At 36.3% G+C, this 26,721-nt stretch overlaps 1 protein-coding gene across 3 annotated transcripts; it reads left to right on the top strand.

The window, feature by feature from the left end:
* The first annotated feature begins 990 nt into the window (after positions 1 to 990).
* Positions 991 to 26,721, top strand: FU (kinase family with ARM repeat domain-containing protein). Of its 3 annotated transcripts, XM_020669877.2 has the most exons (24): positions 991 to 1,303; positions 2,501 to 2,597; positions 2,707 to 2,781; positions 6,211 to 6,303; positions 6,404 to 6,478; positions 6,642 to 6,734; positions 11,279 to 11,342; positions 12,249 to 12,333; positions 12,497 to 12,569; positions 12,669 to 12,737; positions 12,832 to 12,912; positions 13,079 to 13,199; positions 13,262 to 13,411; positions 16,075 to 16,216; positions 21,589 to 21,760; positions 21,849 to 21,935; positions 22,030 to 22,569; positions 23,244 to 24,371; positions 24,678 to 24,914; positions 25,027 to 25,170; positions 25,339 to 25,419; positions 25,525 to 25,713; positions 26,229 to 26,434; positions 26,523 to 26,721. In XM_020669877.2, the coding sequence occupies exons 2-24, from the start codon at positions 2,508 to 2,510 to the stop codon at positions 26,524 to 26,526; spliced, it is 3,999 nt and encodes a 1,332-aa protein (XP_020525536.1). In that variant the 5' UTR covers positions 991 to 1,303; positions 2,501 to 2,507; the 3' UTR covers positions 26,527 to 26,721. The 3 variants fall into 3 exon arrangements, with proteins under 3 accessions (XP_020525536.1, XP_020525534.1, XP_020525535.1); XM_020669875.2 differs by having other exon boundaries at positions 26,229 to 26,721; XM_020669876.2 differs by having other exon boundaries at positions 992 to 1,303; positions 13,079 to 13,187; positions 26,229 to 26,721.

Raw genomic sequence — 26,721 nt, 5'->3', positions numbered from 1 at the left:
AACTATATATTTTTAGTTATAATATTTAGGTAATACATGTATATATTTAACATAACATTTTAATATATTTAAATTCATATATTTTTTATTTTTGGGTCCGGTCCAAGTCCAGGTCGTGAGATTCATTTGTGTTTGAGATAATGGTGTTTGAGCCCTATTGAGTATATTAGTTCTATAACCACCAAAATGGGAAAGAAGTTAGACAAATATTGGAGGACATGTAGTTAAACATTGACGATTGCATATGTTGTTGGTCATCGTTATAAACTTGCATTGGTTAAATACTACTATATATGGTGATGAGGCGACACAACAAATTGCGATGGTTCGACAATGGGTTTATGACCTATATAAGGAGTATGAATTAAATGAACCTTCCAGTTCCACCATTGGAAGTAATTTAGTAGTCTAGTTCCAAAATCAGGCGATCTAACTGGTAATCGTCTGTTCAAATGGGAATCAGCCCCTTGCCGATTCCCGTTTCGAACGGTTTTGGTGATAGATGGGTATTAAAAAAATAAAATAAAAATGTATATAAAATCTAAAAAATAAGGAATTTAGTTTGTAATATATATTTTAATATTATTTACATTATGGTAAATATTAAAAATTGTTTTGGTCATTAATACTCATTTTTATATTTTCATATTTTTTTCAATTTTTTTTTAAAAATACCTCTAGGTACAAATTTTTTTAACTTCATTTAAATATCTTTTATTTTAATCATTCTTTATATGTTTGTTTATATTTCATAAGATTTTCTTTTTTCTTTTTTACTTTTTCAACAATTTTTTGACCGTCCAACATTTACCCAGTTAGAATAGTTGAATCGGCCAGTTTATCGATTAGGCCGATTACCCATGTCCGATTAACCGTTCCGGTTTGATTTTGCGAAAGCTCAGGTTCACCATTCTCATGGGCGTTCGGGTTGACACGGAGCCACTTCCCACCGTGGAGTAGTATTTATTGTAAGTTTCACCACTTGTGCTGCGTCGCGCTCACACGCTCGCAAAACTTGAATCGCGTATTCGAAAAAAGAGATCGGGTAACAGGCGGGAAATTCAGTGTACCAGCGAGAGAGAGAGAGAGAGAGAGAGAGAGAGAGAGAGAGGTGTGTCCCCATTAGACATTATATTGGGCTCAAAAGTCTCAAACCAGAGAGAATAAAATTTCAGGAGAGAGAGTGAGCGTGAGGGAGATAGAAAGGTTTAGGGGAGAGAGTGCTTGAGAGAGAGAAAGAGAGGTTTAGGGGAGAGAGGGCGTGAGGGAGAGAGAAAGTCCAGAACTGGGACAATTGAACTTGGTAAGTGTCCTCTGTTGATCGCGCATTTCAGTTCAACTTCTATAAATTATTTGATTTTAATTTCTGTGTATAGATGTTTCCAGATCCATCGAGATTTTTGGGCAAACCATCCAAGTTTCATACTTAGGTGGCGATTATTCCCGTTACTTTGGGGGCTTTACGATGGAGATGCTTAGATTCCTTTGGTTCTTAAATGCTATTGCATTGATCATCTGATTTGTTTCTGAAAACCACTGGTTTTTTTGCCCTTTTGTACTTAAAATGGAATGTTATTGGTGCATTTTCTGCAATATTGATTGTCTATTTGTGCTCTTTGAATTAGTTCATGAGTTTTGTTTCGGGAAAAAAAAAATGAAGTTATGACCTGGTAGCTTTAGTTTTCTCAATGAATGGTACCATATCTAGTGATGTTTATAGCTTTTAGTACATAGTTTCTAATTATTTCATTTTTTGAGGCTATTTGCTTCTTTAATTGTTGGGACTAATAAATATCCCAATTCTCAAAATTTATTTCTTCTATTAAAACAAAAAAATTTGAGCTGGTGTTTAGGTTTATGAGGGCTTAATCCTTCCATTACAGTCTCAACTTGTCTCCTAATATGGAGAATGCTTGGATTGCCTAGTTGGTTGCTTTAAAATACACCCCTTTCTGTTATCAAAATTGAATCTATTGGAGTGCTTACTGTTCTGTTAATCCGGATGCATCAAACTGTTTGCCTCTGGATAACCTAGTTCTGCTTGTTATTTTCTGCTAAGAAATTATAGTTTTTATCCACGGCACTTTAGACATTCCTTCTCATTTGGCATTATGCATCAACATTACTTCCTTGACCTAAAGGAAATCCTTCCATGATCAATGGCCATGAATTGCTGTTATGTTAAATCATAGCTCTTCATTTTCCATTTGGCTTCTGGTATCAATGGAACAAGTCGATCATAACTGTGTAACCAGCATTGTTAACCTGATTTCATTTGAGATTTTGCCGTAAACTAAATTATATAGCTTTCATGGGTGCCAACTGACTGAACTGACTATAATGTAAAAAAGGAAAGGGAAAAACTACTTTGTTTAGTTATCTTTGAGCACAATTTTGAAAATTGATGCAACACATGTTGATGGATGCATGCTCATTCATACTTGTTGGATTGTCTTGGATTCTAATTTCTAAGATTCATTCTCTTGTTTTCTCAATACAGTTTTAGAATGGGTATAGAAAACTACCATGTCATAGAGCTAGTTGGGGAAGGTTCCTTTGGGAAGGTGTACAAAGGAAGGCGTAAATATACTGGACAGGTTAGGGTCGATTTTATCGTGCTTTTGTGCTGAAAACATGAAAGAATGTCTTGCTTTTCTTCTTCCCCTGCTTCCAATATTTTATTAACACTGTTGTTTTTATTTACAGACTGTTGCCATGAAGTTCATCCTTAAACATGGTAAAAGCGAGAAGGACATTCATAACTTAAGACAAGAAATTGAGGTATTCTTTGGAGACATTCATTTCTCTTTCTTTTTTTGGCTTTTCGTTATTTCAATTTCCGTGTATACATTTTTTTTATCTTCTTTATTAGTTGCAACTTGCATCACTTGTTCTTTCCTATTTATTCCACTTTTTCTAGTTTCTCTCTCTCTCTCTCACTCTCTCTCTCTCTCTCTCTCTCTCTCTCTCTCTCTCCCCCTCTCTCTCGTTGCATGTGTGCCTCCCCAATGTCATGATAGATAATAGATTACCATCCATTTGGCACACAATTTTTTTGTCCCAAGATGCTGCATAACATGACCACTTGGGGCAAAGGCATATTGCAGTGATGGAAAATGTTTACCCAACTGGATAAGATTTCAAGCAAGGTTAAACTCTAAGAGCTTTTATCAATTTGTGGGCTTTTGGAATTTTCCTATACTAGGATGTAGGAACAGTTCAAGCTGTAGAATCAACAATATGAACAAATATTTGTTTTGTTAGAGTTTGGGAAGAGAGGAAAACAAAATAGTATATACTGACTTAGGCTTAAATGCAATTATGAGAAAATTGCAAGTTCCAAGACTAGCACAGTGGAGAATAGTTGATATACTCTATGGTTTCATTGTATAGAGGACTAGCCGAAGTGTGAATGGATAAATATATTGCTTCAAGTGATATATTGCTCTACATGATGATTCAGGAGAGAGTCGAGGAGGCAAGAGTGGGATTGCCATGAACCGGAAAGGAGTTCGGGACATCGTTTTAAAATGTGCCCACAAAAAACGTTATGCGCTGGGCAGTGCATCGCAATAGGGGGCATATGCGCTTTGGAGAGATGTGACTGCATATGCGTTGCATCTCTCCGCGTATGCGGCCGCATCCTGCATCCCGCATAATCCTGAAAAATCCCTCGGGCAAGGGTATTTTGGACATTTTGTGCCCCAAAAAAGGGGGGAAAGGGTTTTGGGGGGGTATTATACCCCCCAAACAACTAAAAACAATCAAATTAATCAAAAAAAAGGTGGTGGAAATTTTTTCTTGTGAAGTTATTAGATTTTCGTATTGTTTGATGATTGGTTGTTGATTTACTTCTTTTGGGTGTTGCTTTGAGGAAGTTTAGGCGAAGTTTAGAATGATGATACACATGGAGACTCTCAAGATAATGTCTCTGATTAGGATTTAAAATTTAGAATCTCAAGACTTGTGAGTTGAGAAATGATGATGATTTGTCTTGAGCTTGCTATTGAGCTCTTTAATCTTCATAGACTTTAGTTTGTATTTTGTAACCTTAAAGTTCGTGGTTGCAAATTTGTGATTCATCATCATCATAGCCTTTTCCCCATTAATTGGGGTCGGCTAAATTTGTGATTATGGTTGTTGAATCTTTTATGAAGCTAGTTTCAAGTTTCTAGTTTCAAATTTGTGATTATGGTTGTTGAAGATTTTACGAAGCTAGTTTCAAGTTTCTAGTTTCTTTCAAGAGATAGTTGATACAAAATCTTTTATAGACAACAACTGATACTTTTGGAGTTAATGAATAAACTAAATACCTACTATCACATAAATGACCTCCATATTTTTTATATGCACTAACCTATTTTTTTTTAGATTTTTTAGAATTTTTATATTTATTGACCGCATCGTAGCGATGCACCCGCATTTGGACCGCATCGAGCCGTATCACCGCATCAGGCCGCATCCTGCATTTTAAAACACTGATTTGGGACCATTGACCATGAATGCTTTTCCGCTTTGGCATTGCTCAACATGTTAGTAAGTCTGTTGACCCTGCCTGCCACAGTCCCTCTTTTCCTCCTTCCATGTGGTAGTAGCTCGATTGAAATGAGTTTTTTAAGTGTTTAACAAAGTAGAAACAAGAAATATCGGAAGCAAGGAGAGCCTCTTCAATGGGTAAGGAGGTAGTTTGGGTTCTATCTGATGTAGCTTGCCAAAAGTCTTAATTGCCTCATGCTGTATTTTAGGACTTCAATTCAAGTCTGAGCAGGCTTCCTTACCCTTGAAAAAATCATTTGTTGGGGTTTTTTGTGCCATCACCATGAATCAGAAGTTCAAAACTATTTGGCCTTTGATGAGTTTCCACACCATAATTTTGTATAAACGATTGCAAGTGCTCTGGCTTGGCATTTATGCGTACTTGTGGATATTTTTGTTACATAACAAATTAAAGAGTGAATCATCTGAAGAAAATGGACTGAAGTGCTTGTAAACTTTGATATGTGTATCTTTCAGCACAACATCTAAGTCTAGAGCATCTCTAATGTTTTTCGGCAGGTTCTACGAAAAAGTGGTGAAATGCATATAGTTATTGCAGGGTGAAGTACATCTAAATTTTCTTTGATGGTGCGAGAGGTATTTCTGGGTAAAATTTGTGTTTATCTTCTTGCTAAGATAGGATAAGTCCAGGGTTTTTTGAAGATAGCAAGAGGGGTGATCAATGGAAAATTGGGGAGAAGAGCATCCTTGGTTATTTATCAAATAGAAAAAGAAAACAAAAGCTTCAACTAAAGTTTTGAGTCGTTTATGATGTGGCATGATAGAGACGGTCCTCATTATAGATTTGATCTATCATTATTGGTGATCAATTGGGTGATAGTATTTTAGACATGAAACAATATGTGTATTTGTTAAATTTTTCCCAGGAAATCAGCTCAAATAATCATCAAATGTCTGAGGTCATTTATGAAATCCTAAAACAACCCAAACAGGAAAACTCTAATGCAAAGAGCAGGGTTACCTTCAGCAAAGCGTAACGATAAATTGGCAAAGAGGGGCCCTATGGAGAAATCATCTGATATGTTTAGAATTGGTCTTATATCTGTAATGTCAATATTTGCCGACTCCAATTAATTGGGAAAAGGCTAAAATGATGATGATGATGATCTGTAATGGCAATATTTACTGGATGACAGTTGGTGGCAGGTTATATAGAAAAAAGGTTATCAGATCTGTAATCTCCCAATGTCAAATGAAAAAATTGATCACTTAATCCCCATGATGTGCTATGACACCATGATATGATTAAAATGCTTTTGAGAAGGAACAATAAAAGATGATGAAATGACTAAGTACCCTCTGTGCAATTACCATGGAAATGTAACAGAATGTCTGTGAGTGCTGTCCTTTTGTAGGTGCTGGTTTCTGGTGGAGCCTTTGGGTTTTTACATTGGCTTATTCAGTTTGTATTTTTGATTGCACCTTACATATCAACTGTCAGTTTGTCATCTACTTTTGCTTGTCACAGTTGACAGATTTGCAGGTTTTGATGGTCCTTTGTTACACTTTGCAGGGTTTCCATCACAGTAACATCATGTTGCTATTGATGATTCTTTTCTTCTTGTATGTCTTTTTGTATCTTCAGTATCTACTTATTTACTGACAGCCACATTGTCGTGGATCGGGCTCCGTTCTCAAATTCTCCATTTTCAGATTTTAAGAAAGCTGAAGCATGAAAACATAATCGAAATGCTTGATGCATTTGAAAGCCCCCAAGAATTTTGTGTAGTGACAGAATTTGCACAGGTATTTATCTTTCTAGGTGACATTTTACTTGAAAAGTTTTAGATATATTTTATTGCCAGATGAATACATGAAGACATAAGTTATGAATTCCTGTACCCAGGGTGAATTGTTCGAAATTCTGGAAGATGACAAATGTCTCCCTGAAGAACAGGTCCAAGCAATAGCCAAACAATTGGTAAGTCAGTCCTTCGGTCATCCCTTCATGAGTATCATATGTAATTAAGTTTTATGAACTACATGGTTGTTCCTGTATCTAGTTCCAGGGGTATACATTAGTATCATCTCTGTGTTAGGAATGATAATTGTAATATGAACTACGTGGTTGCTTGAAATGTTAGGTAAGAGCACTGTATTACCTGCACTCTAATCGCATTATCCATCGTGACATGAAGCCTCAAAATATCCTCATTGGAGCCGGATCAATTGTTAAGGTAATATTTTTGAGCTCTGGTAGCATCTCAGCACTTGAAAAGTTGTTGGCTTGTGTTCAAACTTTTTCTTGTTTTTCCAGCATGTGTATTGTGATGATGTTCTTATTTCTAACCATTCTTGCATGAGTGCCACATGTTGTTTTATGCTTATTAAATTCGAAACAAATGTGTATTGTGATGATGTTCTTATTTCTAACCATTCTTGCCTGAGTGCCACGTGCTATTTTATGCTTATTAAATTGGAAACAAATGTTATAATGATCAGATCAGTCATTGAACCAACAAGGTTATAGTCCAATCCAAATTGTTGTGAACAGTAAACCCGACCAAAATAACAATAAAAATCCATTTCTATGAAAAACAAAAAATTATTAGGATTTGGGCATTGACTCAATTGGTTATGGTGTTGATGATTGCAACCTGATGTGCAAGGTTCGAATCCCATGCCGACTCATGCATGGCACAAATGATTTTTAGATGTTTGATATATTAGTGTAATTGTACATTTAATGATTTACCAAAGTTATAAACATAAAGGATTTTACATGTTTGATAATTAGTTTCGAGCTACATTTAGAAACTTACTAAAATCATAAACATACTTAAGTGTACATGAACATATAACCCTCGGACTAAAGGAATTGGTAATAAGAGTTACTGTTAGTTGTTTAGCTCCTCCTATGTCTTTGAAGTGCAAGTCATCTTGATGGGCCTCACGCATTGCTTCTAAACTCACCACTTCATCTGTAAATGTCCTCACCAAGTAAACAAACTAATGAAGGGCATAAGCCACCTTAGTAGGTTCTCCGTACTAATGCCTTATTATGAATGTAAATTCTTGCAAATAAGGCTCCCACTTGGCATGTGTTGCACTAAGCTTCTTTTGATTGTTAATGTGTACAAGTGCATCATGGTCCATGTAACGAATAATCTCTCGTTTAATCAAGTAATGTCGCAGCGACAAAGTGCTTGAATAACCACATAAAACGCAATGTCATAGGTCGAGTATCGCTGCCTATCATCAGTATCTCATTGAAAAATGCAAGGGGCCTTTGCTTTTGACTTGATACAGCTCCAATCTCAACATGAGAGGCATCACACTCAATCACGAATGCGTTAGTGAAATCAAGCAAAGCCAGAAAGGGTCCATGCATCATCCTCTCCTTGATTTCCTTGAATGTCTTGGTAGTGACAGGGATCCATCGATACCCTTCACCCTTTAGGCATTATGTGATTGGTGATATGATGGTGCTGAGGTTTTGAATAAATCTTGATGCAAAGTGGCAAGACCATGAAAACTTCACATTTCAGTCATGGTCTTAGGTTTAGGCAACTCAACAATCTCCTTAACCTTCTTTTGATCCATTTTCACACCATATAAATACACAAGATAACCTAAGAACACCAAACTATTAGTCATGAATGTACACTTCTTAAGGTTATTGTACCATTTCTCAGTCCTTAAAACTACATGCACTTGGTGCAAATGATCAAGGTGCACCTCTTGATTGGTGCTACACACCAAGATATGATCAAAATATTTAACAACAAGCTTCCCGAGGAAATCACTCGAGACTTGAGTCATCAAGTGCATACAAGTCCTCGGTACATTAGACAACCCAAATGGCATAACTAGCTACTCATTCAAGCCACTCTTTGTATTAAGGCTGTCATCCACTCATCCCCTTCTCAAATTCAGATCCGGTAATATCCACTCAAATTATCTTTGAGAGCACTGAAGAACCAACTAATGTATCTAACATGTCGTTAAGTCTTGGTATTAGAAACCTATCCTTAATTGCGATCTTGTTGATGGCTCAACTATCAACCCATAGATGCCAAGTTCCATCTTTCTTTGGTGTGAGTAATGCTGGAACTGCACACGGGCTCACATTTACCAAATAAGTGTCTTAGACACGAACTAATCAAGTTGATGCTACAACTCAACATGCTCCTTGGGGCTCATTTCATATGCCAGAAAATTATGCCAATTAGATTCCCCAATAAGGTCAATACAATGCTATATATTTCTCATTTGAGGCAATCTAGTTGGTAATTCTTCAGGTATAAGATTGGCTAGCTCCTCCATCAACAACTTAAGGGCTTTGGGCACCATAGAGAATTGCCCCAAGTCCTTTTCTATCATCTTGAAAATCTTCCCATATTCGCACTCATATCCACAAATTGTCGATACAAGAACAAAATCGCACCCTCTTGAATTGATTTAGGGGGGGTTTCATCTTGCAATGACCAATAACACAATCTTTTGATTATACTTTTAAAAAGTATAAGTGTTACATTCAACATTATGAAATTCTTACAATCATATTGCCATGGGTGGCCAAGCAATATATGGCAAGCATCCATGGGTGCAACGTCACACCACACTTCATTTAAGTGTTGGGTCCATGCCCAATCCCTGATTGATCACCTGAAGCTCGCTTCCTATTTGAGCTAGCAACTCCCCTAGTTGGAGGTGTCACCCTCTTTGGCTGTGACATCTCCACACTTCACTTCCAAGACCAGCACCTCTACCTATCGTTTCTTTGGCTTGCAATGCAACGTGATACATCGCTTCCAATTGTGGCAGGTGTTGCAAGCAAAATTGATGTAAATAAAAATTGGAGTTATCAAAAATTTATTTTATTTTATTTTTAATGGATTAATTTTTGTCATAGGAATAGGAAGTGCACTAGTATAACTTAAGTTAGGAGGAGGGAGGATTTTGGTGGTGCGTGAGTTGTTTTGATGATAGGATAGCAATTAGGTTGGTTCGTTTAAATGATTCCATTCTAGTGCGAATATCAGAATCTTGATTCCATTCTAGTGCGAATATCAGTTCCACATACATTGGAAACTTGATTCCTAAGATTTCAGATTCTCGATTCCTTAGAGGTTGAATTAAAGGAGGTAGGAATCTCAATTCCAAGGAAGTCAGAATCTTGATTCCATATGTGGCTGAATCTTGATTCTATTTTGGTCAATTCTCGATTCTCAAAAAATAGGAATCTCGCTCCCCGTAGTTCCCATTGTACGGACGTCGATTCTGAAAACCGGAATCTTCTAGCCAGCTGCGATTCTGCGATTTTGATTTCAAAAACAATTCGGTTCCTAGGCGTTTCCAAAAACTATGTACCAAATGATGCAAAACTGAGACTGCTTTTACAACAGTAATTGGACGATTACACTAGTCAATCAATCATGGAGAAAAATCCCCCATTCATTGTCAAGGAAGGAAAGGAACTAAGCGACTTTCAGCCCCATGTCTGGCCACTACACCTAGTAGAGGCCTTCCAACTCATAAGTTGGGTAATCTCTTTCACTCTCTCTCTCTCTCTCTACAACCAGTAGGAGGATAAAAATTCTACTTCATTTCATTCATCAACAACAACTGTTACAACAATGTACAATGCATATGAACATACAAGAGGACCCCAAACAATGACCAAAGTGTCCTAAACATAATAGGGAAACGACCGAACTGCCCCTATGCCATATTTTCCCATTCAACTCAATCAGCTTGCATGCAATACATGTATTCAAATTTTAAAGCATTGGAACCTTTCACCTTTGACTCTAGGGCTCACAATTTACAAGCCATAGAAACTCCACATTGCCCACACCTCTCATTAATTCTTTGATTTCATGGAACACCTTGGAACTAAACACCAATATGGCACTTTGACTTCACCTTACCCACACTCTATCCTAGACTATTTGCTTAAACCCAAATAGCCCATGAGTGACAAATTATAAAAGACTCTAACGAGTAAAACAATTCCAGAATTGACCAATGTAACCAATTAGAAAAGGACAGTTTAGTATCGACTTCTTGTAGATGTGATTTGCATCACAAAGTTGTTAAAATCAAAGTTTGAAGAGTGTGACTTGCTTGAGCCTCGAGAGGCATACTTTGTAAGTCTTGACAATACATTTATAACTTTCTGAAATAATTAAAAACTACAGAGGGAAATAAGATGAAATAGAAAAAGTCTAAATTGGACTCAAGAATACTCTGGGGGTGGAAGAAATGGCCAAGGCATCCTAAGTGCTCTTAGAACTAATCCTAAGCAAGGGCTACCGTGAGTAGATTTGAAAGCTGTCCTTTGACTGGTTGACTTTTATAACCATTGCTGTTTTAGTTTCTAGAACTAATGTCGTTTCCAAAAGTGTGAATCGATAAAATTGCTTTTATCATATGCAATGATTGCACAAACATCAATTTAGTCACTGCAATTCATTTGAACTTGTGCATTTAAATGCTTGGTTATCTTTCTGATTTCTCTCTAAACTTGAATTTCTTTAATATTGAAGAACACGTATTTTGTATCATATTTGCTGCTTTTTCTGAACGTTTTTTAAAATTAGTACAAAAGAAAGTCCAAATTCCAAAAGTCTCTTCTATTTGATTTAGAGGGACAATACATTTGAAAATTCAGATGATTTGTGAAATGTGACTATTCTAGTGGAGTTGTACATAAGTTCATGTATGCACATTGTGCTACAAAAGGAGTTGATAAGACTCTTTCTTTTGTAAATGACAGCTTTGCGATTTTGGGTTCGCTCGGGCAATGTCTTGTAACACTGTTGTGCTTCGTTCCATTAAAGGTTAGTTTTTATTTCTCATCCTATTTTTTTTTTGGGAAATTTATAAAAATATCCATGAGAGATGCACTATTTAGTATTTTACACTTTTGGTACTATTCCTACTCATCAATGGGTATTTTGAAATTAAATAAACGATATGGGTACAATGTTAAATAGTTCATCTCACATGGTTATGAAAATAGTTTCCTATTTTCTTTTTATCATTTGAAGATGCTATGTACATTTTTAGTATATTTTATCAACGTTGTTGAATTTGTACTAATATTGGTGTTTTTGAGCTACATGGCATTTGAAATGATGAGAATATAAGATTATTTATTCCTTGCTGCATGCTTTAAATTACATCTGAGTGTAGTGGATCTTAAAGACAACATAATGTAGGACTGGTAACTTGAGCATTTGGATTGTACTTCTTTCTTGGTTTGCATTGAATTTCTCCTTTCAGTAAAAATTCTGCCTTTAAACTTCCTGGAGTGCTGCCCCTGACCTATGAAGATTATTTCTTCTAGATTAGTTAGGGTTGGTTCTTTCTGCTTAGTACATATATCTTCTCTTTGAGATATCAGTTTGGCGTTTCAAGGTCTCTGCTCTGTACGAAACATGTATAACTTTAAGTTATTTGATTTTTTTTGAATTCGTCATAATTCAGTACTCTATGCCTTCTTGCTCCAGCTACTTATAGTTGACTAGATATGTTTAAATTTTATAGCACAAGATTTTTTGCATTCTGTATTTACATTTATTATTTATCTGTTTTAATTTTCCCCTTTGATTTAAAATATTACTTTCTTTATCTTGAGAAATACTTCACAAGTAAGATCTGGTCTTGTTCTCTTGATTATATTTGGTATGAATATGTTGTCTTGGTAATGATTGAGATTTTCTAATTGGCATCATTTTCTGTAGGAACACCATTGTACATGGCTCCAGAACTTGTTCGTGAACAACCCTACAATCACACTGCTGATTTGTGGTCTCTTGGAGTGATCTTGTATGCATTATTAATTATGTTTCTCCTATTTGTTGTTGTATTATTTATTGATGAGCTTTTGTTGATCATGTTCTGCAAACTCTATTGCATTTTTCTTCGCTATCTTTGTTGTGAACTCATATATTAGGTTTTCAGTTTGAAGTTCTTGATGTGGAATGTCTAGGTATGAACTTTATGTTGGTCAGCCTCCGTTTTATACAAATTCAGTTATTGCACTTGTTCGGCATATAGTCAAGGTATAACTGTGTCAAGTCTTGTTTCTTCATATCTTTAAAAATTTCTGAATGAGATATCACCTCTAACATTTTTGCTGTCTTTATTGTAATATTGTACAGGACCCTGTGAAATATCCGGACAACATAAGTCCAAATTTCAAAAGTTTCCTCAAGGGATTGCTCAACAAGGTTTTATTCCATGCCAAAAATTCTGTAGATTTTTATGTTGGACCTATCTTATCTTTCTAACGTATTGCACTGATCTCTAAATAATGTGACACAGGTACCACAAAACAGGTTGTCGTGGCCTGCTCTTCTTGATCACCCATTTGTTAAAGAAACCCCAAGCGAGCTCCATGCCAGGGTAAAGCTTCGTTCTAGCTATTGAAATCCATTGGACATGGGAGTAGCGATGATATCTTATTTTTGCATTGGGATGTTTGAAGTGATTCTCTTACAACTTTGTTATTGATTTGTGTTCCTTTGCAATTCATGTATGTCTTAAATAAATGTTTGGCAAGTTATTCCAGGAACTTCGTGCTGCCACTGCTGCAACCAGAGGATGTGATGCAGCATGGAGGGGAGAAGTGCAATGCATGCTTCCCTCAACACTCGTACCCCCTTCTTCTAGTCCTGAGAGTAAGACCAATGGTAAGCACATTTAATTTGCACTTGAATGTTCATGTTTATGATACTTACACATTTTCCTTCAGGCCAGTGTCATGCTGCTGTACCTCTGGAAAACGAGGAAAGAAGCCCTCCAAATGATAGGCTTGCATATATTGTACCTTCTGCTGTAGACAACTTATTACAACAACAAGAGTCTTCTGGACATGCCGCTCCTATTGTTCTTGTGAACTCTGGTACAATACAGTCTAACAAGATCTTGACATTTACTTGAGTGCTATCTGGAATCCTTTTAAGGATATACTGATGAATGAATGGTCATGCTCTGGCTGCAGCCATTTTTTATCATATCAGACTATTTTAATATTATTAGGTTTTGAGTATTTTTGAGACCAGCATACCATCTATGGGTTTTATTTTTATCTCCTGAAAGATTGCTGTAGACAGGAGAGCGGGATTTGGTCTTATTATTCTCAAGAGTGAGTAGTTTTTTGCTGTGTCAATATAACATTTTCTGGATTATGGTGCAGATGTCAAGGCTGCAAGGATTTTCACCATTAATTGTTTGAATGTACACAATCTTTTGAAGATTGATAGTTGAAAACACACAAATTCGACAGAACTGAATTTCCTTATGAGCCAGTTTAACGGGCTAGAACTAGACTGTCTTGAATTCGCTCCCTCTTTAGGGGGTTTTGTTGATGCTAATATTGTGGAGGCTATGACATTGATATTCATGCATGAATTGACCAATCAGGAAAAAGCTATACATTCATGCATTCTTAGAACCATTTGATGCAAGGCGTTTAACACAGGGCCTAGGAGGCTGGTTCGACAGGTGGACTTGCAAACAAACTGGTGCCCAAACTGGTCCAGGCCAGCCCCTTGGACTGGTCTGTCCAGTGAAATGGGGCTGGACTGCTGGACCTGCATGTTAGATTGGTGAACCGGTGGACCAGCTAGTCCCTATGGGGGTGAAATTTGCCCAAAAACTCCTGTTTTGTTGTTGTTGTTGAAAAGGTGCACAATTTTTTGGGTTTTTTTGGTTCTTTTAAAAAAGTAAGGTGGCGTTTTGGTAGTTTAATACTTTTGGGAGGTTTTGGGGGGTTAAAAAGATGTTGTTTAGAGAGAGAGAGAAAGAGCAACTTTGGCATTTTTTGCTCCCCCCCTCTCTCTACCCAAAATCCCTATTGCTTTGGGTGAAAATGCAGCCATTTTCCAGTGTGATCATGTCTATCGATCTGCATTACATCGAACCCAAGTTTTTTATCCTTTTTTCTTTTATTATTTGTTTTATATTTGGAAAACATAGTAACATATTTTGTTTTTTCAAGATTTAGCCAAGAAATGATTTTTTAACCCTTCCTTTTCCAAAGTAATGCATTAGTTTATATCTTCGGATCATGTGAATGGTTGTTTTTGATTCATTTACAGCCTTCTTGTTGATTTTTGACTAGTTGTGTATAAAAGTTAGTTTTTTTGTGGTTTAGGATTTTGATTGTTATTTTAATTTCATTTCTGGTTATATATGAAATAAAGGGAACTAAGCTTTCAGTATTTTTAAAAATTGATGACCTCTATGGAGCTGTAGTGAATAATGAAACACAAAAATTGGATATTAAACTATTTCCCTTTCTTTATGAACAGTTGGACCCTTATATTTTTGTAGTTTGTAGTGCACTTTGTAGATTCTACCAAGGTGTGGCCCTTGGGATGTGGAGATTTGGATATGTGGATTTGTGGAGTTTGATACAGTTGTACTTTATGTTTAACTATTTCCCCTTTTTTCAATGGACTTTTTTTTTAGTTGGTAGTTTGTACTTTTAGTGTACGTTGTAGTTTTTACCAAGGAGTGGCCCTTGGGACGTGGAGATTTGGGGATGTGGATTTGTGGACTTTGGTCTAATTTTACTTTTCCCATTCCCAATATTATGGTGTTTTGTGTTTTTTAAATTTTTCTTAAGTATTGTTCTTAATTTTTTTCTGAGTTTCTAGTTTTTTAAAGGGAAAAGATGGAATTAGCCCACTAGCATATATGAACATATGAGCCCAACGGCCCAGATTGAATCTGGGCCGATCTGACGAACACGGATATCCAGTAGTGCTTGAATTTTAGTTTTTTTTCTACAAATCCAAATTACTTGAAATTTTAGGTGTGTGTTCTTCTCATCAAGGCGCACCTAATAAAAATATAAACAAATTATCCTTGAAAAAAAAGACCAAAATACCCCTCGAAACTTTTCAGGGGTATTTTGGTCAATTTATTTCATGTAAAATATTTTTTTGATATTTTTCGAAGATTCACCTATTTTTGATGAACACATGCCTAAAATTTCAAGTGATTTGGATTTATAGAAAAAAAAACTAAAATTCTAACACTACCGGACATCTGTGATCGTCAGATCGGCCCAGATTCAATCTGAGACGTTGGGCTCATATGAGCTAGTGGGCTAATCCCATTTGTTCCCTTTTGTAAATATTTCTATGCTTTTTTATTTTTTAATGTTGCTATGTCCTATTTTTTAATCATGTTATTGGTCTGACCAGTGGACTGGTCCAATCCAACTGGTCTGACTAGAACGGTGCCCTAACCAGTTTGGTCAGTCTTGATGCCCATGGTTCGATGATGGATAATGTAGAAAGTAGAAACACAGTCTCCATATTTTCCCTAAGAGCTTTCTTGATGTGTACTATAGCTAGAATTTATCTCTGTTATACCACCACACTGTAATTTCTCCAATCAGAAAAAGTTACAGCATATGATAGATCTCTTTCTGATTTGTTTTTTCAATAATTAACTTTTAACCCCCCCTATATCATTTTCTGACTTCTTTGATCATTTCTATCTTTCTCATCCTGAGTTGTATACTTGTTTAATTCCATGGAATCTTTGTTGCAGCAAGCCAATTATTAGACAAGTTGGAAAACAATTCTCGAACAATCAAAGGCGCAAATGCTATTTTTCAAGATAGTGAAGCTTTGTCACTTATTGTGCAACCAATGAAAAATTTCACCACAAAAAGTTCACCCCATTTTTGCAGGTAGTGTGCACCCTTCTTTTCCCCCAAAAAATATACTTCTTACGATATCTGACACTTCTGTAATTGCTTTCTTCTTATTGATGTTTCCTCATAGAGAACAGTGGCTCATCAGTTGCTTTACTTAAATGAGTTTCTATGGGGACTATCTTGCATTTGCTAAAGTTGTAGCCTTTAATGAGGAATGTCCTGAAAAAATATATTGCAATGGCTCCTTAGAGTCCCAACTAATCACCAAAACAAAGAGGGAGGGTGAGGGAGGAAGGGAGCTGATATTCTGGACAAAGATGTTTCCATTCTTGTTAGTTCAAGTTTGTGGGTCCCAATCCTTGAGCCCCTGATCGTTCATGGTTCGCAATGAGTCCCTAGACTTCATAGGATCCCTCTCAATGATTGGCTGACAGTCCACCTAATAATTCCAATGTTGTACTTTGCCATTGTAATTTATGCTTAACTGGCAAAAACATGTGATGGAATCTTCACAACAAACTTTGTCTTCAAACTTACTTTCTAGGATAGCAGCGCATACCTAGAAAAGAATGCTCTAGCAAATACCTATGAAAATACTTATGAAAGTACCTGAAAATTTATTATAAATGCAATATACCTCTGGTCACCAAAAATCATCCCAAAACTAGGGAATTTCAATACCGCAATAAACTCATTTCAAGTGTATCCACACTTAAAAATTTCTCCAGGAATTTTAGTTTCAAATACCTGTAGAAAGCAAACAAATTGTCCCACAAATTATTTGAGAACTTAGGTAGCCATAGAAATCAATTTGCGCGTTATTTAGACAATAAGGGTACAATGTGAAGGCCTGTTGTAGACCTCATTTCATTATTTCTGTGATCACGTGGCATCCTGGTCTACTCTAATCTTGATTCTCCACATCTAAACAGTCGATACTCATCAATACCCTACTCCCATGATTTACTTTGCGCATGTAACTAAAGCATTGACTTGTTCTTTCTGCTTGGCAACCAGACTTGAAGTCCAAGGATGAAGCAATATTGGTATCTGACATCTGTAACAAGGACTGCACACATGTAGGCCACTTGCTACAAGCTCTTATTAGAGCAGTCTGTTGGCCAGTGGTCACATTTGTTGCATGTGCGTGATAAACACATAGCATGCAATAGAGTCAATCATACTCGTGGTTTGGGACTTTTGAACCCTTGGATAACTAAAAATATATCAATTGTGTGCTTTAACGTGTGGGAAACTAACAACCATATTATCCTCAGCACTCTGAGATGTTATTACTGAAACCAAGAGGTCTGGTTAATACCTATGATGAAAAAACGATATGCCAAATTGTGGTATACTACTGACTATTCCAATCATTGGTAAATTGAGCATTTGAGTTCAAAAGGATGAAGAACAAAACTTCTTGATCTTGATGATCACATGGAGAGTGGAAATATATGGTGCTCTTATTTTCTGACCCAAAATGGTCGAAATGTTGGGGCATAGCATATGGATGATATAAATCAAATGCCCTCGAAAGCCACAAGGTCGTGCAATCTAAAATGTTTCCTGGAAGTAGTAGACAGGGTTGAGGATCCCCCAAGAGGCCGACACTAAAATAAAACTGGTTCTCTTTGTGAGATATGGCATAACCAGTATACACTTTGCTGTCTTGCTACAGTAGGCTCCCATCCCCTCCTGCAAGATGTAGATAGCTAGCCATGAAAAAGTTCTGATATGTTTGACAAACATTGTAGAAAGAACCATGCGTATCCCATTTCAGCTTTAGGGAGGGTATAAGATACAAGTGTTACTTATTCCATTCACTTATGTGCATATTGCCATCAGTGTTGCATAAAGACTCCACTATTGCTGTGGTGTTACATGTTGATGCTTAGATGCGCAGACATGCCCCCGACACCGTGACTCTATGTGTCGGGTCATTTTAATGTGTAAGAGTACATGTCGACACTTCATTGAGAGGTGTTGTCCTTGTACACATGCGGTACCCATATATTTCTTAACAAAAAAATCCTTGGTGTCCCCACAATTTCGAATGTAAGACATGAGGTCTAATAATGTTCACTCCACCATGCAGCTCACATAGCTCGCATGCCATTGCCAACTTAAACAGGGAACCCTTTTATGAACATGCGTTTTGCTTAATTAGTTGCCCTATAAAATCGATATTGCTTTGATATTTGTTCAATTAATTGTGCATATAAACAATAACGGTTTAGTACCTGCTTAATTAATTTAAAACAATACAGTTTTAATACCTTCTTAATTATTACGCTGTAAAAAGATTAATGCTTGTATCATAGATGGAATGTGACAAGCCAGCATAATGCAATGTACAACAAAAAGCCGCTTTTTGGGCTACACTCTAAGACCTCTTGCCTTTCTGAGCTCATGCTACTGAATTTGCCATGTGAAGTTAGCATATATGAGTTTAAAAATTAATTATGCAATAGATTTTTAGAGTAATACATTGTACAGAAGTGTCAGCAATACATTGCACAGAAGTGTCAAGAAGTACTGATTTTTCAGCCTCCCGTACTAGAAACCTCAATACGTACTAGACACTGCCACATGTATCGATATCTATGCAGCACTGACTGCAATTGTTTAATTCTTATATGCTCACTGCTGAGAGAATAAAGACCCAGTCACCTATAAATACATATATAGATTTTGTGCCTCTTAACCACTTCTATTTTCATTCAACTGATGAGTGCTTTTGAATTAGTTGTGTTCTTTCACTTAGAATTCCACATCTCAACACCAGATTTATATCTGAGGTTTCTATAGTAAGGAAACTGTCCTCTAGGGAATGTGAATAAGGAATATATATTTCTGAAATTGCTAAACTTACAACCATTACTAGAAGTTGAACAGACCTTTTATTGATGACCGAGCTATGCCTTGAATAATTGCAGTTTATTTCATGATCTCCAGACGGAGTATCTAATATCGGGCTCACATGTATGGTGACTGGAATAAATATATCTGTGAAGCCAGCATGACATGGAAGTGGCCTATGAAATTGTAAGAAATTTGACCAAAGAAAAGAACTACAGATTCGTTCCCTTTATCCTTGATCTCGAGGTTTTCTTATGTCTGTTGATCAACATGAGTCACTGAAAATTTCTGAATTTTAATATCCTTACACCCCTCAACTTTATGATTTGGTTCCTTATAACCTGTCTAACAAGAGTCAGATGAAACGAGATTAGAAGATAATGAAATTTTGTATTTCTTGTTGAGGTATACGCCGGACATCTTTTACACACACACACACACCCCCACGCCCCCCGAAAAAAAAAAAAAGAAAAAAGAAAAGCTGTACATCTAAATACAACAATCTCATCTAATGGGTTGTTTGGAACGTGGCATTTGCAAAACCTGGTCATGCATCAAATCCTAGGTAGTATTTGTAAAACATGGTTTTACGAACAATGCCGTTTGGGGAGCTTTTGGATGAACCTAGTATATAACAAATCCCTTGTTTCGCTCATCTAAATGTAAAACCAGGTTTTGGCTATTTGCTTTTTAAACTTGTTTAGCCGTTCATTTCATAATTTGATGGTTACATTTTAGTATATTTCCAATTAAAATAATTTATTGAAAATTATAATATTAATAAATATTATAATAAAAAATGGTTATATTATAATAGCATTGTTAGGATGGTCTATAAACACTTGAAAAATGAACTGTAAACTCCAAAAATGGTTCAAATCAAGTAGATCTATAAACACTTGAAAATCTTGAAAATGGACGGTCTAGATAATTTGTTGCAAGATACATTATTTATAGGACTCAAATTTTTTTTTTTTCTTTTTCATATTCATACATCTTGATGTCGAGATCAATTAGATGTTTTCTCAATGCTATATTGTAATATGATAATACTATTTTTAATGATATTGTAATATAATAATACTAGTATCAATGATATTGGTGATATTTCATAATAAATATTTATGACAACAACAACAACAATAATAATCATAATATAAATATTATAATTATGTAATAATTTATAATAACTATATAATGATATAATATCATTTTATTAGTATTAATATAATATTATGATATTATTAAATATTATAATAAAAATACAAAATATTTTAATATTAATTTAATATGATTTTGATATATTGAGATAATAATATAATATTATAATAAAAATATAATGATATTGCATGTTATTATTATAGTAGTAATAAAAATATAATGATAGTACATATTATTATAGTATAATATTATTATATTATAATAGCATTTTTTTTTTGTGGAAAATGTTAACTGTTGTATTGTTAAAACGAATGTACAAAAATTGAAGCACCCACAGAATGGGTGTTCGTATACAAAGACCCTTTATATTATGATAGCATATTATAATATAATAATACTAATATTTATTGCATTGATGATATTTTCATAAATAATAGTAATACTAATTAATAATAATAATGATGATAAATATTAAAATATAAATATTATAACAATGGAATAATATCATTATCGTGAGTTAGAAAGAAAAAGGGGAAGAGGCACGCACTCCAAGGTAAAAGGCTAGCTTTTCCAGAAGCTTGCATTTGCTCATTCCAAGTTCTTTTTGAAATGAACAAATGCTGGATATGGGACGTTTTGAGGATTTGGATATCCTGGTTCTCTAGAAATAGACCCAAACAACCTTAGGTCATCGAACTTAGATATGCAAAAGAAGAATGTCATCTATGCATGAGATATCTTCTTGGTTTGAATTTCTTATTGATATTCATTCATTTATTGAGGGATATTTTTTTATGGGTGCGGTCCGTATAGAGCCTAGGCTCTAAACAATCAAATTAGAGCCTACCTTCAAATAGTGTCGAGATATGTGGTTTCAATACTGGAAATCGTTGTGATAGCCTTAAAATATATTTTCATCTTTATTTATAAAGTTTAAAGCTTTAAAAATAGTGTAGATCAACAGATCTATGAAAACTTGAAAATCCTGAAAATTCATAGTCTAAAAATGCGTTACAAAATAGACTATTTCCAAAACCTGAAATCCATTTTTTTCTCATGTCCATGCATTTTGATGTCGAGATGATCAATTTGAGGATATTTGGGCATCAAAACAACCTCTTCTAAAGAGATTTTTGAGGTAGGCTCTAATTTGATTGTTTAGAGCCTCGGCTCTATATGAACTTTTCCCTTTTTTGTTGGTGTATAACTAGAAACTTCAATACTGATGCAGTGCTTAAGTTAAACTTCTCTGAGATAGCTATTGCATCTTTAGTTGTTACTGTGTTCTGAATTGGTTAAAGTTCACTCGGCATGCCTATGGCTTCTTGTTCCATCAAACTGCTGCTGATTGTGAGAAAATTGTGCTCATACATGTCCTTCAGCGACCAGGTTACCGCTGATATAAGTCAATCAATAAGAATTCTCACGAATTTAGTTGCTGCTGGGGTTCTTCATTCAAACTCAGCATTAACTGAAATGATAGTTGCAATCCTTGATCTCATCAAAGCCATGTTTGGTCCAAATATATCAGATGGTAATGCCTTGATAGTGAAGGTATGAAATGAGCACCCTGAGAGATGCACATTTGAAATTCGTTTTAGGTTGATTGTTTTATAGTTTATTATTTTTTTCATTTTCGTAGGTCCTCTCGATTTTGAGGAAGCTTATGGATGTTTCTAGAACTCTGTACTTGCAGCACTGGGTTACCTTCACAGAGTTTTACTCACAGGTTTTCTTCTGCAGTGTCATCCACTTAAACATATATTGTAATGAAGCTCATAGATATTTATATTTCTAAACTTGCTTCCAATATGAATATGCAGGTAGTAGGTTGTATAAAAGATGTATCTGGTCGACTTCTGTATGAGTCAACTGCATGTATTTCTATGGTGTTGACTCAAGTCACTCAGGGGCTCCATTCTTTCATGGCTCCAGATATGGTAGCTGGTTCTTCACCAGAGGAGAACACTATGATACAAATACTTGATCACGCTAAATCGTCTGGTCTCATGGGTCAAATCTGTCTATGCCTTGAGATATCTGGATCAGGTCTCATGTCAGGCTCTTCCAATCACTGTGCTGCAGCTTGTGAAGCATGCAAAGCTACATGGGCTTTGGTGGATGCATCTGAGATTGTGGCTATGAAGGGTCATGTTCGCTTATTTCCATTGAGCTCTTTCATTGTCCATTCTGAGCTTCAGCTTGGTCCAAGAGTACAAAGCCAACATGCGTGTGATGAGGTAGAATCTTCAAACACTGTTGAGGCATTCTCAAAAGTGCTATTTGGATCAAAAGCAATGCAAGTTGCTTTACATTATGCTCTTCATCAAGGTTTTGAGCAATCTCTAGGTGCTACTATTCAGGTAATTTTCGTTTTCTATTTTTCTTCTAATCTTAAATAGATATAAGCTATGGTTATACATCCCCAGATGCATTTATTGGCATGAGGGAGGAACGGATGGTCATTTTCACTTGTCTAAAGTTCTTTGAGATAATCTTATAGCTCCCTTCTCTGCACCATCGTGAAGGGAGTGTCATTTTCTACGTGTATAATTCTTTGAGATATCTTATGCTTCCTTCTCTGCACCATCATTTGGAGACGTTTTCGTTTTAATAGCATTTACACATCAGTTAGGGTCATTTTTCATGTGTGTAAAGTTCTTTGTGATATCTTATGCTCCCTTCTCTGCACCATCATTTTGTACCAGGCTTTGTTTAGTAGTACTTATACGTCAGTTCGAAGCATAATCATCAAGGAACTGACATTGGAAAATACATTGTAGTTTATACATGCAAATGATGTGTATACTTAAGGTGGAGCACTCACCATCATTTCTCTAGACAGATGGTGGAATTGAACTGCTGTTCTCCCTGGATGTCCGTCACATCTGCAGTGCTCCATCATTGTCCAACTTGAAAATGATAGTGGATGCCCTGCCTGTATCTTGTATGGCATAAGCATCATGTGCATCTGTACGATCCCAATATCATTTATGAACGTAAATGCTGATGCTGTGTGCTATTCCTATTGTCCCAGCTCATGTTGAGGTGCTGCATATTTAGTCCACCTCTCTGTAATGTGTTCTGTGGACTGCCAAATCCACTACCCATTTCAAGTCCCATGAATGGTGGAGGAGACAAGACTTTTGTTGCAGACATCTTTCGCGCATTATATCTCTGTGCTTCTTCAGGCAAAGAATCCTCAACTGGTGAACCAAAATCCAATAAGATATCCAACCCAGAATCACTAGTTACCATTTCTTGCCTAGCTCTTGCCACTATTGCCCAAGGATTAAAGATGCGAACAAGGCATTCACCATCATGTATCTTGACACTATCACAAACAAAACAAAAGGACCGCCTTTCTCTTCTCGCGCGCCTGGCTTCTTCTAACAATTGGTCCACCTGCTCCACCCCTCCACCTCGATGTGCATCGGCCATGTTGGCTCTTGCTTCCATTTTATCTCTTGAAGATGATTTCGACAGACCCAATAACTCGCCCTTCTCCGAAATTACATTGGCCTTGATACCCCCTACAGCAACTCTACGCACCTTTCTCAGTACCCCACCCTCTGATGCTACTAACGTAGATTCTATGATGCTTACAAACTGGAATGGCCTCAGAGATGGCTGCCTCGGCTTGCTTGAGGCAAGGCTAAAATGGGGTGGCCCTTTGGCCATAGAACAAGCTTGTTCAATTGGTATTCCTTCCCATCTGTTCTTTTTATTAGCTGAAGGCTCTCAAAAGGAAGATAAGATGAGGGAAAGAATTGGGTTATCTCCAGTTGGGGTTGTATGGGGAGTTTCTTCAATTGCTCTGTGCCTTTGTGGTGGAGCTTTCCGAGACATTTTGTACCGAAAAGAACACCTTGGTTTCTTTTGTGACTTGATATCTGAACCCCACCTCAAAGCTCTCAAATGTTGGAAAGGGCATGGTGGTGGCTCTGTTGGAATCAGAGATCTAATCAGTGCAACAGTTAATGTTATGGCATTTCCATTTGTAGCATTACAGAGTGTTCCTGGTGGGCCCTCCCCGTCTGCATCCATTAACAGCGGTTTCCTTCTTAATTCGGGATCACCAGGGAGAAGAATGTGGGGAGAGAATAAGGAAGATGTTGAATTCATTGAGAAAAGAATGCCCCAATATGTTCAAATGCTTTGTGAGGTAATAAAATGTCATAGTGAAACATACTACCGCCCAAGGGACCATGGAAAAAACAGTCCTTAGTTTCATCACCTTCTATTGACATGGACAATGATGATTAGTGGGGCTCTTCATTGGCTTATGTCTTGTTTGGTGCATACTTCTTCATCATTGTGTACCATTTCACTAGACGGCCATGACCTTAAGGATTATGGTTCTTGCATAGTAAATAGGACTATATTATGCATTCCCAAATGCTAGTGCCTTCTTCTGTTGAACATTTAGTATTTGCTTGTTTAGCTTGATATAATTTCCTTGGAATGGCAGATAGGCTTGCCTGCTCAAATTCTCAAGTGCATCGAGTATTTGGAAGGAAATGACCTTGGAAGGCCTGTGGCGTTTATAGCTAAGATGATAGGTTACAAGCCTCTATCCGTGCAGCTTTTGAAAGAGGGTTTGTTGGAACCAGGCCGGGTGAGAATGCTACTTGAAGAAGGTTCCAGCCCAAAGGAAGTTGTTATTGATGTTCTAATGATAGTTTCTGAGCTTGCTCGGATGTCAAAGGTAAGGAACTTGATTTCAATTGTTTCATTGAAAGTTGAAAGAGTCAACAGTCTCATCTAAAATGCCATGAGAAAAAAAGTCTTATCTATTGCTTAATTGTGCAATATTGCAGGATCTCTATGAAGCAATTCACAAGGCAGATCTACTGCAACTCCTAAAGGGTTTTCTAAATCATGACGATGCAAATATTAGGGCAAAAGCTTGCAGTGCCATTGGCAACATGTGCCGCCACAGCCCTTATTTCTATGCCTCGCTTGTATGTAAAATGCATCATATACGAATACGCATAACATAAAACAGTAGGCCAAACCATCAAGCAATATCCACATAAATGAGCTTAGATAATTTCTGATCCATGCATCATTTTTCTTGCATTCATTTTGCCATCCATAGAAGAAAGCTAAAACAAATTTTTGCTTTACAGTTAAGACATGATATTGTTAGTCTCCTCATAGAAAGATGTGCAGATCCAGACAAAAGAACCCGAAAGTTTGCATGTTTTGCAGTAAGTTCCTTTCTCTCTCTCTCTCTTATGTAACAGTAAGTGCGTTTTATGGGGTAGTGTCACATTACTCTCCAAATGGGAATCTGATTCTCTTGTTCTCTCCAGCTTGGTAATGCTGCATACCACAATGAATTACTATATGAAGAGCTAAGAAGGTCCATTCCTCAGCTCACAAACCTACTTCAGGCATCAGAGGAAGACAAGACTAAAGCCAATGCAGCAGGTGCTATTAGCAACTTGGTTCGAAACTCCAGTAAGCTATGTGAAGACATTATCACAAAAGGAGCCTTGCAGGTACGTAGTACTCAATGGTGTTATTTTTATTTAGCATTCTTTTTTCCTTGATTTTTTTTATACTTATTTGTCTTGAGGGCTCTGGTTAGATGTACAATTTAGAAAGTTGGCAACCCATTTTGGGATTAATAGTTTATTCTTAGTTTTATTAATTTTATCCATCGAAGATAACAGTTCATTCCTTTTCAGTCAGAAACATGTATCAAACTCTACTTGATTATATTAAGTGGCTTAATTACACAATTGAAGTTCTTTCTCCATATTATAGTGGTGAATTTATTCTTTCTTTTTTTAAAAAAAAATTTAAGTTGTGCTTGTGTAGAATATGTCGAGTGTTAATAGGCTGTTTTTTAAAGCTTTTCCATTTCTTCAAGCTTTACTTACTGTAATTTTTTCTTTTGTAAATGTATCTGAGATTGTCTTGGGAACTTCTTGAGAAAATATAAATAAGAAAATCCTCTGAGAAATTCCAATATATTAAGGTTTCCATCTAAGGTGTCCTTTCTCTTATGCAGGCTTTGCTCAAGCTAGTATCTGAGCACTCAGTTGCAGCATTGAGCGCTGGATCAAGGGATGCTATGGGTGATTCATCCATCAAGATAGCCCTATTTTCACTTGGTAGCATATGTGCACACCCCCCTTGCAAGCAATTTATCCGTTCTTCTGACTTCTTTCCAGTCCTTGTGCGCCTCAGACACTCTCCTGAGCCCACCATATCTAGGTACTCGTGTCGCATACTTAGCAAGTTTTCTGATGCCTGAACACTCTCTCTGTCTCTCTATTGATACAACTTTGCCATTGCATTCTAGGTAAATTGTTCATCGAGCTCATGAGAGTTGTTGTATGCCACATATTTGAGATTCTCATATGTAAATGTGTTTGTTGTAATCTGCGAGTGGGGCCACATGGAGCTCACTTTTTTCTGGTACTGTTCTTTACAAAAACATGGTTTAGTGCTCAAGGGTTTGATGGAACCAATTGGTTGGTGCATATTCATCGACATCAAAA

The sequence above is a fragment of the Amborella trichopoda genome, chromosome 6, assembly GCF_054954075.1.
Source record: "Amborella trichopoda isolate Santa Cruz 75 chromosome 6, AtrichopodaSantaCruz75HAP2 v2.0, whole genome shotgun sequence".
Lineage (NCBI taxonomy): Eukaryota > Viridiplantae > Streptophyta > Magnoliopsida > Amborellales > Amborellaceae > Amborella > Amborella trichopoda.
The sequence above is the reverse complement of the archived record's forward strand: the minus strand, read 5'-3'. Positions and strand labels throughout refer to the sequence as shown.

Bases quoted from the DNA above. Each gene is read 5' to 3' on its own strand.
- FU (XM_020669875.2), top strand. From the start codon at position 2,508: ATGGGTATAGAAAACTACCATGTCATAGAGCTAGTTGGGGAAGGTTCC. The intron at 12,913-13,078 runs GTAAAGCTTCGT...AAGTTATTCCAG, and splicing joins CAAGCGAGCTCCATGCCAGG to GAACTTCGTGCTGCCACTGC. The intron at 13,412-16,074 runs GTACAATACAGT...TCTTTGTTGCAG, and splicing joins TATTGTTCTTGTGAACTCTG to CAAGCCAATTATTAGACAAG.